This window comes from Tenrec ecaudatus, chromosome 6, assembly GCF_050624435.1.
Source record: "Tenrec ecaudatus isolate mTenEca1 chromosome 6, mTenEca1.hap1, whole genome shotgun sequence".
Taxonomy (NCBI): domain Eukaryota; kingdom Metazoa; phylum Chordata; class Mammalia; order Afrosoricida; family Tenrecidae; genus Tenrec; species Tenrec ecaudatus.
Window position 1 is genome coordinate 125,605,480 of NC_134535.1, and position 20,400 is coordinate 125,625,879.

The following is a 20,400-nucleotide window of genomic DNA, read 5'->3' on the forward strand; positions in this document are numbered from 1 at the left end:
CTCTGGGGAGTTCAACTGTTTATAAGGAGAGTAGAAAGCCCAGTCTTATTCCCACGGAGCTGCTAGTGTTTCCAACTGCCAACATGTAAGTCAGAGCCCAATTTTTACAAACTACACCCCATATGAGCCTCCGGAAAATACCATGGCTTGGGTCAAGCACAATTGTGTCCTCAAAAAAACACCTTGCTGTTTAATATTCTAAAAAGGTGTTGTGCAGAAAATTATGATTTAAGTTGTATTTCTTCAATATTACTGACTTGGATCATTTTGTGTCTGTAGGAAACCAGACTGAGATGCTACAAAGGTGCAATGACTTCATGTCTGACTCAGTGGATTCTACAACTTCAAATGACAGTGCTGTCATTTGCTCAGGTGAGCATCCCCAAAGGAAGGATAGCCCTTCTCATGTCTGTGTAAATGTCTCCACTGACTTGACTCTCTCTCCTCAGAGAGCAGACAGCTCCGCCTGGTCAACGGGGACAATCACTGTGCAGGGAGCGTGGAGATCTATTACCAAGGTTACTGGGGCACCATTTGTAGTAACGGCTGGGACATGAAGGATGCCCAGGTGGTGTGCAGACAGCTCGGCTGTGGAGAAGCCCTCGCAGTCATGCCTTGGGCTCACTTTGGTGAGGGATCAGGCCCTATCTGGCTGGAAGGACTGGAATGCACAGGAATGGAAGCTCGTGTGTGGTCATGCCCATCCCTTGGCTGGGGGCAGAGCAACTGCAATCACTACGATGACGCAGGAGTCTTCTGCTCAGGTATGGTTATTGTCTTGTCCACTGTATGGGAGAATGGAAAGCTCCAGAGCAGCACATAGCTGGAATATTTGGGTGATTGATTGACCATAGTGTCTTAAACACAAACTCATGGTCTCTGATGGCTCACAGCATCCATGAAAAACAAACTTTCCAATGACTGGTAAGTTGCTAGTATTTCCTTCTCCAGTGCTCTTGACTACCAAAATAGTACACTTAGTATTTTCCTAAACAAAATCATTTCCTGAATTTGTTTTTAAAATTTCCTTTCCATAAAATGAACATTTCAAAACACCACACTCACTCCCTGAGTGACAAGAGCCTACAGGAAGGATGAAGAAGAGTGGAACAGTGCTTTCATCTCACTTGGAGGCCCAGTTGATATTTCTGGCCCCATAGGGAGACAACACTATTTTTCACAGGGTTGGTAGGAAGAGAATATTCCACTTAACAAATCAGACAAGAATCAGACCAAAGTGTTCAAAATGTCTTGGCTGTAAGGACCAGAAAACTATTTGAAGTTCTCTGAGACACAGGATTCTCCTTCCACTATTTCCAGAATAGATTCTCTCCCTTTTAAAATATTTTTTAGAAAGAACAGCCAGTGATCTCAAATATGGAGGGACAATCATGCAAACACTTCCAGGTCAGTAAAAGATGTAATAAATATGAACTGGTATGTGTTATGATAAGATAATAAAAAGTTGATACATAAGGTTTCCAGGGATATAAGTGAAGAGACTATCATGGTTGTTTTGCTTTGTGTTTTTTACTAAAAAGCAAGTGCAGGCACTAGCAAAACTTTTGAAGACGGTGAAAATCACTTATAGAATTTGTGGATGGAAGCAGCGGCAGCTGACAAAATGTACCTAGAGCTTCTCTGTGGACACTGATGGCTAGGGGTAGTGTAGAGGATATCAGGGGTGAATTTACGTGAATTCTCTAGGGATCATTGCATGGGATTTAAAAGACTGTGTGCTGAGACTGGGGTGTTGAGGAGATGAGCATATTGGCAGAAAATATCCTATTGATGAAATTTGATTGGATAAGTTGCCCAAGAACAACCCCACTTGAAGAAAGCTAATAGAACTTGGTTATCAAAAGATATAGTGTGTGTGGTCTTAAAGACTTGAATGGAAACAAGCAGCCATCTAGCAGGGAAGCTAAAAAGCTTACGTGGAAGAACAAACCAGTCTGTGTGACCACTAGGTGCTGATGGAATCAGTTATCAGAAGATCAAAAACAAGTATACCAATGTGAAGGAGAGGAGTTGGAGTGGAGACGCAAAGGCCATCTGTACACAATTGGACATCCCCTCACAGAAGGGTCACACAGAAGGGATAATACAGCCAGGGTGCAGTTGAGCACCAATGAAACACACAACATTTGTCTGTTTCTTTAATGCTCCCTCTCTGCCCCTCCCAGCCCCACTATCATAACCCCAGTTTTACCTCACAAATCCTGCTAGACCAGAATATGTACATCAGTAAAAATAAGAACTTTTGACATAAAGAACTCAGGGCAAATAAACCCCTCAGGAGCAGTAGTGGAAAATTAATACTATGAGGAGAGGGGGAGGGGAGTAAGCGGGGAGAAAGTGGAAACCTATAGCAATGATGAATGCATAACATGCCACCCCTCCCATGGGGAGGCGTAAAAGAAATAGTTGTGAAGGCATATAGTGGACGGTGTAACTATGAATAATGATAATACATCATTTATCAAGGGTACATGGAGGTGGGATGGTGGAGGAGGGAGGGGAAAAACAGGAGTCGATACTGGTATCCATAATCAATATTCAGTCCAGAGAACGTCATCACATTTCAGCAGTTTATACCAGTTCATGGTGTCAAACATCTTTCCCTCTACATTTGTTTGAATTCTAGACATCTCAGTCTTAGGCATTCAGCTTCAAGCTTGGAAGTCCACACATAACTCCTTGCTCCTCAGAATAAGTGGTCCTTTCTCACTCTCTCTCAGCTCTAGACTCCTGGGTTGTGTCATGAGTATAAGTTCAGGAGTCCACACAAACCCATGACTTCAGACCAGTCAACTCTAGACTCTGTGGACAAAGTCAATGTGTGCCAAGGGAAATGTCCTAACTCAGTCTGTCTGTTGATAGCTGCATCTCATACACTTGCACTCAACAAGTGTACCTGGATGGTTGCCACAATGCCAATAATAGGGTGTTTTGCTCACCGGTTCCCTTTAAGCTTCAGACCTAGAAGAGGGCCTTCTCTGATGGACATAGGTGTTTTCTGTACTGATGCACCCAAAGACAAACTGCTTGCTCAAAATTCAAAACCAAATGCTGTTTTTTCTTTTGCCAAAAGCTATTTTATTTTATATGCAGATAGGTTTCAGAACTTCTGTCTTGTGCAGATATGAAAATGACCTTACTAACATCACGGACTAATGAAAGAAATTCTATTACTTCAAAGAAATCACTCCACTTTCTCCATATGGAAAGGTAGGAGCATATTAGATCAGGATGAAAACATTTATAATAGAACGTTCTAGAACGAGACTTTTATGATCAACTGTGATATATTTTAAGCAAATATAAAAAGTTTTTAAATATGCTCATAGAAGCTGCATAGTATGGAAAAATGTGAATGAATTTGGAATAAGAAGTAGCATGGAAAGGAACCCCATATGAGACCAACATGAATTCTGCTAAAGGTGAGTGAGGAACAGACGTCTAATTTGTGGTGAAGCTTGAGTAAATGAATCATGAAGTCATTCGTTAAAGATAGGTTATGGGTACAACGCTCCAAAGAATTCAGCAGTCTACAAATGGATGATTTCCTTAAAGAGAAGACTCGACAATGTTGAAGATGAGCCCACAATGACAGCTCATCCACATCAATTTGCTAGGAAACAATCTTGTTCTTGCCCTAATTGACAGGATGAGTGATTAATGGCAGAAGCAATAGCCCTACACCAGACATCTCATATGCTTTAACCTATATATTCCTGACTGAAAAATTAAAGCTGAGTAATGTTTATACAGTACAGGAACGCGGCACACAAGAACAGGGTTTCATTGGAAATTTTAACCAAGTGGGATCAATATCCTGAAGAATTTTTCCAAACAATTGTAACAGGAGATGAAGTCTGGCTAAACGGGTAGAATTCTGAGGGCAAAGCACCACCAAAGGAGTGGCTACCAAGAATCAGAATCCTCCAGCCAAAGCAAAAGTGGATCAGTCAATATCCAATGTCAATGCAATGATTCCTGAGAGGCTCAGGGCATGTTCCTAGTTGGCGTTTTGAGGGGCCAAAAGTATTAATGAATTATGAGAATGTTTTCCAAGGTTTGTCAGAAAAATACCCAAGAAAACTATACCAGAGTCTCTTCCCATCACAAATGGGCATTTCTCTTGTCAAAAAAGGTTTTGATGAGAAATCAGTAAGTATCCACTAGAGCAGTGGTTCTCAACCTTCCTAAAACAGTTTAATACATTTCCTCATGTTATTGGGATCCAACAATAAAATTATTTTTATTGCTACTTATTAACTGTAATTTTGCTAGTGTTATGAATCAGGTGACACCTGTGAAAGGGTCATTCGACCCCCAAAGGGGTCATGACCTACAGGTTGAGAACCACTGCACTAGAAAGTCCTGATGTGGCTCTTTCTGATTTCCTTTTATTTCTTAATCTTATAAAATCTTGAAAGGGCCCCTATTTTGCTGTAGACAATAACGTAGAAAAATACTGTATGGACATGGTTAAATTCCAAGGATATCTCACTTCTGTAGGGATAAATGAAATGTTTGGTATCATCATATACAAAATTGTCCTCACTTTTGTGGTGCTTATGTTGAAAGATAAGTTTATAGTTTTTATTTCTCAATCTCATTTTTCCTAAACAATTTTTGAAGACACCCCTACCTGTATTTTTTGACGTTCTCAAAACCAAACACACTGCCATTCAGTTGATTGTAACTCACAGTGCTCCATAGCACAGATAAGAACGGTCCCTGGGGTTCTGAGCTTGTCAATCTTATGGGAGTAGAAAGCTCATCTCTCTCTGGGGAAGCAGCTGGTGGTTGCAACTTACTAGCCTTGCTTTAGCAGCCCAACTTGTGACCAACTCTGCCAACAGGGCCCCCTTGTCTGTCTTATAATCTCCTAATACATAATTATAATCTTGTAATTCACTTTTTCTTTACTTTTTGCTGAAGATATAAATATAGGGGGCAAAACATACACCAATTACACATTTTCTGCCTGTAAAACTCAGTATTATTGCTAAATTTCACAATTGTGCCACCATTCTTTTTCCAAATTATTTCATCTCTAGTAGCACAAATTGACTACCCTCTAATTTTCTCACTTAACTTTTACAGTTGCTGTTGTCATTGTGACCACATATAGACAAAACATTAAAAGAATATGATGCTGAAAGCAAACTTTGTCTTCTAATTTAGTTCATCTATTGTTTGCTTTAAAGATGGCTTCGAGGGACAGTTTCAGTTTAAGATTTAAAGTATAAAGATTGACAGAGAACAAGAGTGTCACAGCTTCAGTTGGTCATCCAGTCTCCAGAATGAATGGACTCCAGGAGACTCTGAAGTTCTATTCTATACATTTCCCATTTTGCTCAGGATTCTTCAAAGAAATCTTTTAACAACATGCTTCATTCACTTCATCTGGTCTCATGGCAAATGAGGCAATTGTTCATGCCAGCAATTAAACACCCATTCCAGTTCCTTCTGGGATCTCCGACTTTTATCTTTCCTTTGCTACTCCAACCAAATAGAAAACATTTTTTTTTTGCCTTGGATGATCATTTTCAAGCATTTAAGATCCAATCCGCAAATGCAGGAAGAGGAAGAAAGAGTGGAACACATGCTGTCCCACCAAGACCTGAGGACGATATTCCCTCTCAGAGCAGCCAGAGCACAGAGAGGACTGTAGGGCTGGCCACACTATGAGACATGATGTCCCTCATTGACCCATAGCCCTGCGGTGGACAACACTGGAGACACAGTGTGGGAATTGTGCCTGATCTGACCCAGCACACAGAGGAGAAACACTACGGGAGTACAAGAGAACTGCCAGGGGAACAGAGCAACAGATTTCCCAGGGAACACCATAAGTAGACTTTAGGCCAGGACATGGCACCCCATTAGACTCAACCAGAAAACAATGCTAAAGTCAGCAAACAGACTTTGAACTATTTACAGGCTTTTCTTTCCTTTTTTGTCATTGGTTTTGCTGTGTTGTTGTTTTGTTTTCTTTTTTGGGTGCTTTCTTTTGCTGTCTTGTGTTTTGGGCATATTATTACCTCTGCAGGTATAAGATAGGCAGGATAAACAAGCAGGGGGAGAAAAGAATGGGACCAATGGTTCCGGGGGGGACTTGAGAGAGCAAAGGCAAGGGAAGGGATGTAGGTGTTAACAAGCCCAGGGACAAGGGAACAACAAGTGATCCAAAATCGATAGTGAGGAGTGTGTAGCAAGCCTGGTAGGACTTGATCAAGAGCAATGTAACCCAGAGCAATTGCTGAAATATAAATTAAAGATGAGCATGATAATGGGACAAGAGGAAAGTAAAAGGAAATAGAGGAAAGAACTAGGTGGCAAAGGGCATTTATAGAGGTCTAAATACAGTCTGTGCATATGTAAATATATTCTTATATGAGGATGGGGAAATAGATCTATGCACATATATTTATAGGTTTAGTATTAATGTAGCAGATGGACATTGGGCCTCTACTCAAGTACTCTCTCAATGCAAGAGCACTTGGTTCTATTACACTGGCATTCCATGATTTTCATGATTGCTGAAGACAAAGCTGATGCATAAGCAAATGTGGTGAAGAAAGCTGATGTGCCCGGCTGTCAAAAGATATAGTGTCTGAGGTCTTAAAGGCTTGAAGATAAACAAGCAGCCATCTAGCTGAGAAAACAAAGTCCAAATGGAAGAAGCACACCAGCCTGTGACACATGAGGTGTCGATAGGTTAAGGTATCAGGCATCAAAGAACAAACAATCATATCATTGTGTCTTACAGGGAGTGCAGAGTGGGGAGCCAAAGGAAATCTGTAGGCAACAGGATACCCCCTGACAGAACGGTTTTGGGGAGGAGATAAGACAATTGGGGTGCAGTGTAGCAAGGATGAAATATATAACTTTCCTCTAGTTCCTAAATGCTCCTCCCACCCCCACTTTCATGATCCCAATTCTACCTTACAAATCTGGCTTAACCAGAGGATGTCCACTGGTGAAGATAAGAATTGGACACACCTGGAATCCAGGACATATAAATCCCTCAGGACTAATGCTGAGAGTAGAGATATCATTGTGCATATTAAAATAACATGAGAAACACAAATAATTGATAATTTTACATACTCCTGTATCATATCAAATATACACATTTTATAATAAAACTGAAAAAATGTTTTCATCTTTCTAAAGAAAAAAGACCTTTGTATTTTTCTGTGAATTAGGTGAAGATTTATAGAGCCAATAAGAATTCCACTCAATAAGTCATACACATTTTGTTTCATGTCATTATTTGCGATCCCCACAATGTGACACCATTTATCTCTCTTCCTCCTTGTGTTTCTGGTTTCTGTTTCTTTCTTTCCTAATTCTACTTAACTTTGGTGGTGGGTAAATGTTGCCCTTTTTTTATGTTCACTGGTTGATTATTCTAAGGAGTGTGTACCTCTTGCAGTGATACTTAATATGGTTCTTTACCCATAGTGTTTATAGTTCCTGTGAAATGGCATGATGAGATTATATAAACAAAGTTAAAAGACACTTATTCAGTGATTAATCAGTTTTACTACTCTTATGGGTATAAAGTGAGCCATTTTAAAAGGGGGGAAAAGAATCCTATACCCAGAAAAAGAGGGATCCAAACTCATCCAGGATCTCTGTGTAGACAAGCAGGAGCAGGGACCATGAAGAAAGAGCCATGGTGGCAGCTTCCTGGTCCACAGAATAAAGAAAGCTAAGAACTTGTGGGCAGGGGTCTAGCTTACAGACAGAGTGGACAGTTGTCAACAATAAAGTATATTTGTAACAATTTCCTGAGCAGGGCAGAGGCAAAGCATCCATGCCTGAGAGGTCAAAAACCAGCCAGAGATAAGACTTAGTACTTTTTAATTTAGCGGTGGCTATATACCCACTCATATCCTTAAAGTTTTCTCATCCTGAGCACTTGTAACCAGTTAACTTCCCTAATAAGCTCTCATAATCCCGATCGTGGTCTGTGCAACAGATGAGCAAACCCAGTAGAGAAGTAGAAAGCCACGGGAGGGACAGTTGGTGTCAGAATAGGACTAAGAAGGATGGAGGTGGAGGCCTGTCTAATCTTTTCCTCACTAGAATTATCCTTGGACAGATAGGGAATTGGATTCTCACTCTTCTTTCTGCTGCTGAGAGAGGCCAGACATGGTTTCCACACCATTTCTTCACCTTGCTAATCTTATTGTGTCTTGTGTAGGCCTGTCTATTGTTTGACTGAGCATTGATGCAAGGGGATGAGTTAGTTCCAGGCCTGAAAGGTAACTAAAGCCCATTGTTTCAGCAGTTCCTCCAGTCTCTACATAACCAGTAAACCTAGTTATTTTTGTGATTTTGTTCCATGATTTTCTCCCACTCTCTGCAGGAATTTTTGGAGCAGTTGGCATTAGTAGCTGGGCAGCATCTTGCTATGCTTCCACTTGTGGAGGTCAATGTTCCTTCTTCATTGCACCTTAGGACACTGCACATGAATTTTTAAGGCCCAATGACTACCCACTAAAGTAGGATTTAGAATATAATCATTGTGGAAAGTGTTGTGCCAATTGATTGATCTTGGTTTCCCTGAGATTATGGTGTACTCCTGAGCCCCCAAACCAAAGCAGTCATTCCTTCAACCTGTTTGGTTATGTGTAAAAAAAATTTTCATAACCTTTCCCCCAAAATGCTCACCATAGCCTGCTACTAGTTCAACAATAGACACACACCAATGGAACAGAATTAAGAATCCCAAAGTAAATCTTTCTACCTGCAGACAGCTGATCTTTGACAAAAGGCCAATATTCTTTAACAAAAGCTGACAAAACTAAATATCCATTTGCAGAAAAATGTAATATAATCCACATCTTATACCATTTACAAAAAAAAAACTCGAGATGGATACAAATACTAAGCATAAAACCAACTTTAAAACAACCCTCCCTACCATTGAGTCAATCTGACTTGAGCGCTCAGCTTCTTCCAAGGCTATAAATCTTCACAGGAGCAGAACACCTCATCATTCTCCCACAGAGAAACGAGGTCCTTGAACAGTAGACCTTGGGGTTAGTAGCACAACATAACTCATTACCTACTCTACCAGGGCTCCTACAATAAAATCAAAACAATTTTGGAAAAGTTTGGCAATGATATATAAGAAGAGATGATTCTCTGGAATTTGTGTAAAAGTCCAATACATCAACAAGAAAAAAGAAATAATCTAATCGATACATGCACAGATCATATCCATGAAGACTTTCAGGCAGTCAGCAAACACATAAAGAAATGCTCAAGATGCTTTGCCATTGGAGAGATGCGAAAACACACAAACAAACAAAATCAAACAACAAGGAGATATCACTTTACCACAACATTAATTGTAATGTTAAAAAAAAAAACCCAACACAGATGCAAAAAATGCTGGCTCTCTGGAGCCCTGATACACTGCTGGTGGGACTGTGAAGTTGTACAACCACTCTGGATAACAGTATATCTCAAAAATTGGAAAAGATATAGTTTATAACAAGCAATCCAGCCACTTTGTGCACATCCTAGGGAAATAGCCAAGACATAACACTCTACAACATTAAAAATATAGCAATGAATCTGTGAAATATTTCATGTTAATGAATATTATGCTGAAAAATTAGTCAACCACAAGGGACAGAGATTGTGTGCAACTTGTATTTTTTAAGTCAATAACATATTTTCACATTAATAGAAACTTTCTTTGAGGGTCACAAGGCTGAGAGGGGAAATAAATGTGTAGAAAATAGAGAAGTGTTAATGGATGCTGGGGAATGAATGATGAGATGGAGGTTGGTAAAAAATGATGGAGCAAGAACACACACTGGAAGATTTGCAAGAGTTAAAAACAACAGAGTTAAGAATTGTTAAATACAGGATCCTACAATACCTGTGATCTATGAGTTCATACATGGACTGAGAGTAGACAACCAGATATGGGAGAGAGAAAACAGTAGACTCATGAATATACATATGTTTGACAGGGAATATCTATATGTGTATATTTGCCTTTATTGAAAAAAAATTATCCATGAATGCATGTATCCATGAATGTGGGAGCACATACTGGGAGCAAATTTGTGAAAACTCCTAGACACACGTGAATGCCTTGAGGGAATGAATGAGTGGTTGGTCCTGGGGGAACAGGAACATAGTCTCAGAGGACACAAAGGTCAATTGACATAACCAAATGAAATCCCAACCAAACTCACTGCCATCATGTGTCAACACTGGCTCAGAGCAGCCCCACAGGACAGGGTGCACTGCCCCTGTGAGTCTCTGAGATGGTCAACTCTTTACAGGATTAGAAAGCTCTGTCTTTCTCCTGAGTAGTGGCTGCTGACTTTGAACTGCTGATCTTGCAGTTAGCAGCCCAATGAAGAACCATTCCACTACCAGGGCTTCTGGTTGGTATAACATAGTTCATACACACACACACACACACACACACACACACACACTCACACACACACACAGACAGGCATCACTTTCTGCATTCAACTTTGGTGATTAGCAACTTAAAAGCTCATGGGTATCCATGTAAAATGCAAGTATTAGTGTGTCCCCATCCAAAGGAAAGGGGGATTATACAAATCTAAGGAAACGTGAAATAAAATCTATCAGTACATAAAAACAATTAGTCCAAGGGACTAATGGACCATCTGATCATCAGTGTCGATAATTCTGAGTGCAGTGATCCACAGATGGAAAAACGACAAAGTAGATGCTGGCTGTCTACAACTACTGACTACTCATAAAGGTAACATATTAGAAGGTCCTGGGAAAAATCAGAGAAAAATGTGGAACAAAACTAAAAATCACCCAAGAAAGCAGTCTGACTGGTCAGATAGAAACTGGTGAGTTCATACCTCAGCTCACCCAAGTGGTTCAATTTTCAGCAAACAATAGACAGCAATATATGAGAAACTATAACTCTAGTGAGGTACTCACACCTTCCTATAATCAGCCATTTAAGATCCAAAGGGCAGCTGGTACCCATGGGCAGAGTTCAGAAGGGTCAGGAAAGTGGAAAAGGAAACAGGAAATGCAGGGAGTGACTGCAAACAGGAAATGCATTGCAATTGAGGAGATTGCAATGAATGAGACAAAACAAAAAACATCTGAATTGTGGACTACAAGCTGATTGTCTGTTCTGTAAGCCTTTTCCTAATTCACAAGAAAAATTAAAATTAAAAAAGATCAGCATAGTAGTTGCCTTCATTGAGGTGACTTTCAATGGATCACTAAAACCAAATTCGCTGCCATCGCATCAATGTCAATTCATAGAGACCCTAGAGGACGGGATAGAACTGGCCCTGTGGGTTTCTGAGCCTGTAACTATTGACTGGAGTAGAAATCCCCATCTTTCTGCCAAGGAGTCACTGCTGGTTTCAAACTGCGGATTTTGCAGATGACAGGCCAATGGGTAACCACTGCGCCATCACACTCCTATTCAATGGCTCTGATTATATATGTTCACATACATGCATATGTAGAAAGACTAGGTACCCACAACCAACCAGAGGAGCCAACCAGAAGACAAAACCCCAACACAAAGTCAAACCTCTAAGCAGAAAAGCGAAGGACCACTAACCTAAGCCTTTGGTGAAGATACAGGTGCATAAATAATGAGAAACAAGCAGATCATATTCATCCTCACCTTTAATGGAGCAATTCTTCTCATCACCCCAACAAAGTAGTTTCTGCTATGACATTTCGGTCCTGTCCCACTCTCTGCAGCAGAATTTCATTCTGTTTGCCTAGGCTTTCTGAAACTGCTATCATTCATGTCTCACAGTGCACATCTCTGTACAATCTGGGTACTTGAGCAGAAAAAAGCTCTAACAATGCATAAATAATAATGAGCTGAGGGAAACAGAAAGGTTTCTTCCATGTCATCTCCCGCAAATATATGTTAGACTTAGGACACTGCTTGAAGCTACTGGTAAATGATTGTCAAGTTACCTCCCTGAAGGCAGTCAGCTGTCAGACTACTGTCTGGTCCCACCCCAGGTAGGGCCCACTCCCTGCTGCTAAGGACCATAGGCCACTTCTCCCTAAAGGCTTGCAGCCATTAGTTGGTCCCTGTAGTGTGGGTTTACTCCCTACTGATAAGGGTTTCTATAGTGAACCAGAGAACAGGTCATATTGGCTCAGTGTTATCCAAAGTTAGACTGCCATCTTGACTCTAGGATCTACCGATCTTGTCACATGTGTACCCCAAATACCTCCCCTTCCTATTACGTGGATACCTAGATCACTCCCCTCCCATTACTGTGTTACCTATAGCACAACCTTTTCCTGTGACCGATGTCCTCACCTGTAATTAGGGGGCTTTCATATCCCCAGAGAATATAAAAGCATTGGTTAACAATAAATATCTCTCTCTCTCTCTCTCTCTCTCTCTCTCTCTCTCTCTCTCTCTCTCTCTCTCTCTCTCTCTCTCTTTGTTTCACATGGGCCACCAAGGGAGGATGAGGTGTGCATGCTACCAAGAAATATGTCTGACTCCATTATTTCAATCTCCCTCCTATCTCTCATGCTCTCTATGACTTTACTATAATCTTTACTTATTATCGCTGTACAATTGCGCCTACCAGACCCATGATGATGTGTTAGGGGCTGGTAACCCTGACAACGAGCACAATCAGAGAGCAAGACATTTTATAAGAAAATTCGTTATCATTTGATTTGGGATTTGCTTTCCACAGTGGTCCTTTTCATTCTTTGACACTATGCTCAGACTTGGATGCCCAGACTGTGGATCTTGGCTTTGGTCTCTCTCCCTCAGGTTCAAAACTTCATTCAGTATTAAGAGAGCAGACAGACTTTGGGCCTCTACTCAAGGCTTCCCTTCACTCAAGTATAATTTGTTCTAATAACCTGGCATTCTTTGATACTCACCTTCCTGACACAATCACGAAAGTTAAAATGGGTGCTTAAGCAAATGTGGTGAAGAAAGTGGATGGTGCCTGGACATCAAAAGATGTAGTGTCCTCTTTGCTGCCAGCGCCGAGCGATGGGCATCTCTCGGGACAACTGGCACAAGCGCCGCAAGACCGGGGGCAAGAGGACGCCCTACCACAAGAAGCGGAAGTATGAGCTGGGGCGCCCGGGTGCCAACGCTAAGCTCGGCCGCCGCATCCACACGGTTCGTGTGAGAGGAGGCAACAAGAAGTACAGGGCCCTGAGGCTGGACGTGGGGAACTTTTCCTGGGGCTCCGAGTGTTGTACCCGCAAAACCAGAATCATTGATGTTGTCTATAACGCATCCAACAATGAGCTGGTCCGGACCAAGACGCTGGTGAAGAACTGCATCATGCTCGTTGACAGCACACTGTACCGACAGTGGTACGAGTCCCACTATGCACTGCCCCTGGGCCGGAAAAAGGGGGCTAAGCTGACTCCTGAAGAGGAAGAGATACTAAATAAGAAGCGGTCAAAGAAAATTCAGAAGAAATACGATGAATGGAAAAAGAACGCAAAAATCAGCAGTCTTCTGGAGGAGCAGTTCCAGCAGGGCAAGCTGCTCGCCTGTCTTGCTTCAAGGCCAGGCCAGTGTGGCCGAGCAGACGGCTACGTGCTAGAGGGGAAGGAGCTGGAATTGTATCTGAGGAAAATCAAAGCTGGAAAAGGGAGATAAATCTTCCCATCCTAGCACATGTCTTAAAGGTGTTTATTCTAAAAAAAAAAAAAAAAAGATGTAGTGTCTGGGGACTTAAAAGCTTGAAGTTAAACAGGGAGCTATGTAGCAGCAAAGAAAATAAGCCCACATGGAAGAAGCACACCAGCCTGAGTGATCATGAGGTGTTGACCTTGTCAGTTTTTAGGTATAAAAAGATCCAAACAAAAATTATATGGATGTCAAAAGGGGGTATTGGAGTGGAGACATAAATCCCATATGTACACAATTGGACATCCCCTCACAGAAGGTTACAAGGAAGGGACGATTCAACCAGGGTGCAGTATAGCACCAACGAAACACACATAATTCCTCTAGTTCCTGAATGCTTCCTCCCCACATTACCATGACTCAGTCCTACCTTACAAATATGGCTAAACGGGAGTACACACATTGGTACAGATAAAAGACTTCGACACATGGAATTCAGGATGGATAAAACCCTCAGAAACAGTATTGGGAATAGTAATATCATGAAGGCATTGGAAAGGACGGGTGCTGGGGGTTGAGGGGACCCAACACAAGGTTGGATATATAGCAACCCCCAGGGGGACAAATAACAGAAGGGTGAGTGGATTCAGACAAGGGGCAATGTAAGACACGAAATGACAGCAGTAATATATAAATGATGAAGATTTCCTAAAGGTAGGAGGGTACGACGCGGGGAAGAGGAGTAATACCAAGGGCTCAGGTAGAAACAAATTGTGTTGGAAATGCACATGGCAACATATGTAAAAGTGTGCTTAATACCACGGAATGATGCATTGTTACAATATTTAAGACCCCAATAAAATTATTAATTTAAATTATATATATATAGCAGCAGTATCTTTTTAAAATAATTCATCCACCCCTACCTTCAGGTGCCACGCATGTTCTCCTACACTCTGCTTCCACAATTCTTATAGTCTTGCAAACAATGTGCATGTTATTTGCCATAATCTCTTTGTTTATATTACTAGCATTGACATGCTAGTTTTCTTTTTGTTCTCCTTGATTAACCTTTTTTGGAGTTTATCAATTTTACTAATTTTCTCAACTAGTCATTTTTTTAAATTTAGCCATTTCATTGACATATTGACCTGCAATTCACATATCATACAATAATTCAAATATATTGGAAAGGGTTATGCAACCATTATTACATTAATGTAAACATTCCCATGCTCTTATACTTATTATTATTAGTTCTCCATTTCCCTCAAACCCAAGAAATTATTAATGCAGCTACTGGCTCTAAAAATTTACCTATTGTGTTAGGCAGTATGTTTGTCCAGGTAGACTAGAGAAACAAATCCTTGTGCTTCTCATGTGTGTATAAGAGTTTTATATAAAGGGTAATTGTACATTAAGAAACCATCCCAACCCGGTCCATTCCAAGCACACAGGTCTCATATTAGCACATATGTCCGATACCAATCTATAAAGTCCTCTTCAGACTCATGAAATACATGATATGGCACTGAATACAGGAGGATCACAGGCCAGTGGGTAGAAAGTCTTTGCATCCAGTGGCATGTTAAGCATCTCAGCACTGCCAGGGGTCTCCACATGGCTTCTTCAGGTCCAGGGTTCTGGATGCATCAGGGTAGGTCCATGTGGCTTCTCTTCAGGGATGTCTCACAGGGAGACAGCCTTGTCAGTAGAGAGTCTCCAACAGTGGAGCCTCTCGCACCACCAAGGAGGAAAATTCAACTTTCCCAAAATTCTCAGGAGAAAGCCATGCCCACACAGAAGCCTCATTGGCTATGATAAGAATTCCTGACTAGACTCCACCCCTTCACTCTTCAGCCTCTCAAATCCCAAATTGACACCAGATTATGTAACTACCACAGGCAGGGTTGACTAGAGAAACAAATTCAGAGACACTTAGATACATAGATCAAGAAAATATTCCAGTCCAGTCTAGAACAAGTCCATAAGTCCAAGACGAGTCCATAAGTTCAATACTAGAGGATAAGTCCCTTATCAGACTCACTCAGCCACATGCAATGATGCAAAATGCAGGAATATCAAGGCTGGTGGGTGCAAAGTTGTGGGGATTCAACAGCAGAGGCCGAACCACAGAGGTTGCAGGTATCAGAGTGGCTCACCAGCAGGAGGGTGAAGGCACAGACAGAGGGGGGAGGTTCCCAACACCCTCCTTATGAAAATAGTGCACCCTCAAGGAGACACCATCCAGGCTGTGACATGATGCACAGGCTAGACTCCACCCCTACACTTTAGGTATGAAGTTGACACGAAATTATGTAACTACCACACCTATCCTGGATTTCACATACAGAGCGGGCAACAGCACAGACAGATAGATAGATAGATAGATAGATAGATAGATAGATAGATAGATAGATAGATAGATAGATACCAAAGTAGAAAAATCAGTTGAAAAGTACATATCTAAATTTCTGAGAAGTTGCCAACTTTTTCTAAGAAACATAAACGTATATGCAAAATATCAATGGAAAAAGATTAGAATTTCCACACATTTTTGCCAACATTTGTTATTGTCTCTGCTCTCTATTAGGGGTTATGAAGTAATAGCTTATACTAGTGTTTATTCACATATCATGCAATCTAATCATTCAATCATAGTAAGGAGATTAGTGCAATCATCACCACAATCAATTTCAGAATTTTTTCTTCCCTTACTCATTGTTGTTCACTATCCATTTCCCTCCTCCTCCTTCTGCTTTGCCCCTAGCAATTAGTGTCTGTATGGATCTACCTACATTGAATTTCTTATACAGAAAAAATACAAAACATAACACAATCATACAAAATCCTACAGAGAAAACAAACAATAACAACGACTACATAAAACATATATACAAAAACCTCAATCAAAGAGAAAGCAAAACAATATTAAAAACTGAAATAACGTTAAAGTAGGTCAAAAGGGAGATCAAACGATAAGGTTTTAGGTTTTATCCTAACTATATTGACTTTACATTGCTCTCTGTCTGATAGCAGGCTGTACACATCCCTCGATTATGGTCAGAGGGCGTTCACTGGACACTCAGTCCACGTGAGGACCCTGAAAAGGCACTTGTACCTTCCCCTTTCATCCACAGTCTTCTGCAAACTGGGTGTTCAGAATTTAAGCTCTAATACCACTTCCTCCTTCAGATATGGGTTTGATTATTTACACTCTTTGGATGACATAGACTGATGTGCTTCTTCCATGTGGACGTAGCTGATGGTCACTTAGAGGGCTGCTTCTTGGAAGACAAGCCTGTAAGACTCCAGACACTGTTCTTGCTGATAGCCCAGCACCGCACCATCTGGTTTCCTCCCCACACTCTGCTGTACACCCATACCTTCATTGACCTCTGCATGAAGGCGGCCATGAACCTGGGTCATGTCATAAGAATTCATTGTTTTTATATCTGCCCCCAATCCATTAATATGTCTAAGGTTTGCATATGTGTCTGGTTTATCTGAGAGACATCATTATCATTTCATAATAGAGATCAATATTAATCATTCACTAAGGCAGAACCAGGCCAACAAGATTAATCAATGCTATAAGAAAGCAAGTTCAAAGAGAAAGAAAATGTCTAGAAATTATGATGGCAACATATGTACAAATATGCTTTATACATTTGATATATGGAATTTTATATATGCTGTCGGGGCCGCCAATAAAATGATTTAAAATAAATAAAAGTGAGACCAACTCCCCAAAGAAAGAAAGTGGACATTAAAATAGTAATATATATTAAGTGGAGAGCAAGTAACGTGAGAATGATGAGGGCAATGTATGTACAAATGTGCTTTACACAAGTGATGTATGATTGGACTGTGATAAGTGTTGTATAAGCCCCCAATAAAAATAGTAATATATATGTAATAGTGATAGACAGGAAAAACATGGGAGCTCCAGACCACCATTCATTGCTGTTGCTGTTAGTTGTCATCGAGTTGGATCCAACCCATTACAACTTTATGCACAAAACATTGTCTGGTCCTGCAAGGTCCTCACAATTTTTCTTCTGCTTCAGCCGATTGCTGCACCCACTGACTCAATCCATCTCCATAGCACCTCAATCTTTTGTGTTCCCCTCCTACTTACCAAACATGATGTCATCCTCCAAGGACTGGTCTCTCCTAACAAAATGTCTGATGTATATAAGACAAAGGTTTACCATCCTTTCCTCTGAGGGACACTCTGGCTGTACTTATTCCAAGACAGATAGATTTGTCCTTTTACTTAATTTCAATATTCTTCACCCGTACTACATATTCAAATGCACTGATTCTTCTCTGATCTTCCTTATTCAATGTCCAACTTATACATGCACAAGAAGTCAAACTCTATCACTGCTATTGAGAAAATACTGACTCACAGCGAACCCCTTCTGGGTTTCAGAGACTGCAACTGTTTATAAGGAGAGTAGAAAGCCCAGTCTTATTCCCACGGAGCTGCTAGTGTTTCCAACTGTCAACATGTAAGTCAGAGCCCAATGTTTACAAATTACACCACATATGAGCCTAAAGAAAATACCATGGCTTGGGTCAAGCACAATTGTGTCCTCAAAAAAACACGTTGCTGTTTAATACGCTAAAAAGGTCTTGTGCAGCAAATTATGATTTAAGTTGTATTTCTTCAATATTACTGACTTGGATCATTTTGTGTCTGTAGGAAACCAGACTGAGATGCTACAAAGGTGCAATGACTTCATGTCTGACCCAGTGGATTCCACAACTTCAAATGACAGTGCTGTCATTTGCTCAGGTGAGCATCCCCAAAAGAAGGATAGCCCTTCTCATGTCTGTGTAAATGTCTCCACTGACTTGACTCTCTCTCCTCAGAGAGCAGACAGCTCCGCCTGGTCAACGGGGACAATCACTGTGCAGGGAGCGTGGAGATCTATTACCAAGGTTACTGGGGCACCATTTGTAGTAACGGCTGGGACATGAAGGATGCCCAGGTGGTGTGCAGATAGCTCGGCTGTGGAGAAGCCCTAGCAGTCATGCCTTGGGCTCACTTTGGTGAGGGATCAGGCCCTATCTGGCTGGAAGGACTGGAATGCACAGGAATGGAGGCTCATGTGTGGTCATGCCAATCCCTTGGCTGGGGGCAGAGCAACTGCAATCACTACGATGACGCAGGAGTCTTCTGCTCAGGTATGGTTATTGTCTTGTCCACTGGCTGGGAGGATGGAAAGTCCAGAGCAGCACATAGCTGGAATATTTGGGTGATTGATTGACCATAGTGTCTTAAACACACACTCATGGTCTCTGATGGATCACAGCATCCATGAAAAACAAACTTTCCAATGACTGGTAAGTTGCTAGTATTTCCTTCTCCAGTGCTCTTGACTACCAAAATAGTGCACTCTAGTATTTTCCTAAATTTGTTTTTAAAATTTCCTTTCCATAAAACGAACATTTCAAACCACCACACTCACTCCATGAGTGACAAGAGCCTACAGGAGGGAAGGAGAAGAGTGGACTGTCCTTTCACCTCACTTTGAGGCCCAGTTGAGTTTAGTACTTCTGTCCACATACAGGGAGGACACTGCTTTGCACAGAGTTGGCGGGAACAGAGTATTCCACTTAACAAATCAGACAAGAATCAGACCAAAGTGTTCAAAATGTCTTGGCTGTAAGGACCAGAAAACTATTTTAAATTCTCTGAGACACAGGATACTCCTTCCACTATTTGCAGAAAAGATTCTCTCCCTTTTAAAATACTTTTTACAAAGAATAGCCAGTGATCTCAAATATGGAGGGTCATTCATACAAGCACTTACAGGTCAGTAAAAAATATAATAAATATGAACTGGTATATGTTATAATAAGATAATAAAAAGTCGATACACAATGCTTCCAGGGTATAAGAGAAGAGAATATCATGGGTGTTTTGCTTCGTGTGTTTTACTAAAAAGCAAGTAAAGACACTAGAAAGACTTTTGAAGAAGGTGAAAATCACTTATAGAATCTGTGGATGGAAGCAGGGGCTGCTGACAAAAGGTACATAGGGATTCTCTGTGGACACTGATGGCCAGGGGTAGTGTAGAGGATATCAGGGTTGCATTTACGTGAATTCTCTAGGAATCATTGCATGGGATTAAAAAGAGACAGACTGGGGTGTTAAGACTGGGGTGTTGAGGAGATGAGCATATTGGCAGAAAATATCCTATTGATGAAATGTGATTGGATAAGTTGCCTAAGAACAATCCCACTTGAAGAAAGCTAATAGAACTTGGTTATCAAAAGATATAGTGTCTGTGGCCTTAAAGACTTGAATGGAAACAAGCGGCCATCTAGCTCAGAAGCAACAAAGCCCTCATGGAAGAAGCACACCAGCCTGTGTGATCACGATGTGCCAAAGGGATCAGTTACCAGGCATCAAAGAACAAAAAATCATATCTTTGTGTGCTCACCTCCCCAATACGATCACATTTGCTTAATGTGGTGAAGAAAGTTGATAGTGCCCAGCTGTCAAAAGATATAGCATCTGGGGTCAAAAGGCTTGAAGGTAAACAAGCGGCCATATAGCTCAGAAGCAACAAAGCCCACATGGAAGAAATACACCAGCCTGTGTTATCATGAGGTGTTGAAGGGATGAGGTACCAGGCATCAAAGAACAAAAAAAAAATCATGTAATTGTGAATGAGGGGAGTGCGGAGTGGGGAAGCAAAGCCCATTTGTTGGCAACTGGACATCCCCTTATGGAATGGTCT

At 41.1% G+C, this 20,400-nt stretch overlaps 1 protein-coding gene and 1 pseudogene across 1 annotated transcript in view; both read left to right on the forward strand.

Annotated features, from left to right (window-relative positions):
- Window positions 1-293: 293 nt before the first annotated feature.
- Window positions 294-20,400, forward strand: part of LOC142451655 (antigen WC1.1-like) — a 92,050-nt gene continuing 71,943 nt past the window's right edge. The window contains 4 exon segments of the mRNA XM_075553367.1: window positions 294-372; window positions 450-764; window positions 18,354-18,446; window positions 18,524-18,838. Coding sequence (XP_075409482.1) covers window positions 294-372; window positions 450-764; window positions 18,354-18,446; window positions 18,524-18,838 — 802 coding nt within the window.
- On the forward strand, window positions 13,041-13,687 carry LOC142450320 (small ribosomal subunit protein eS8 pseudogene; annotated as a pseudogene).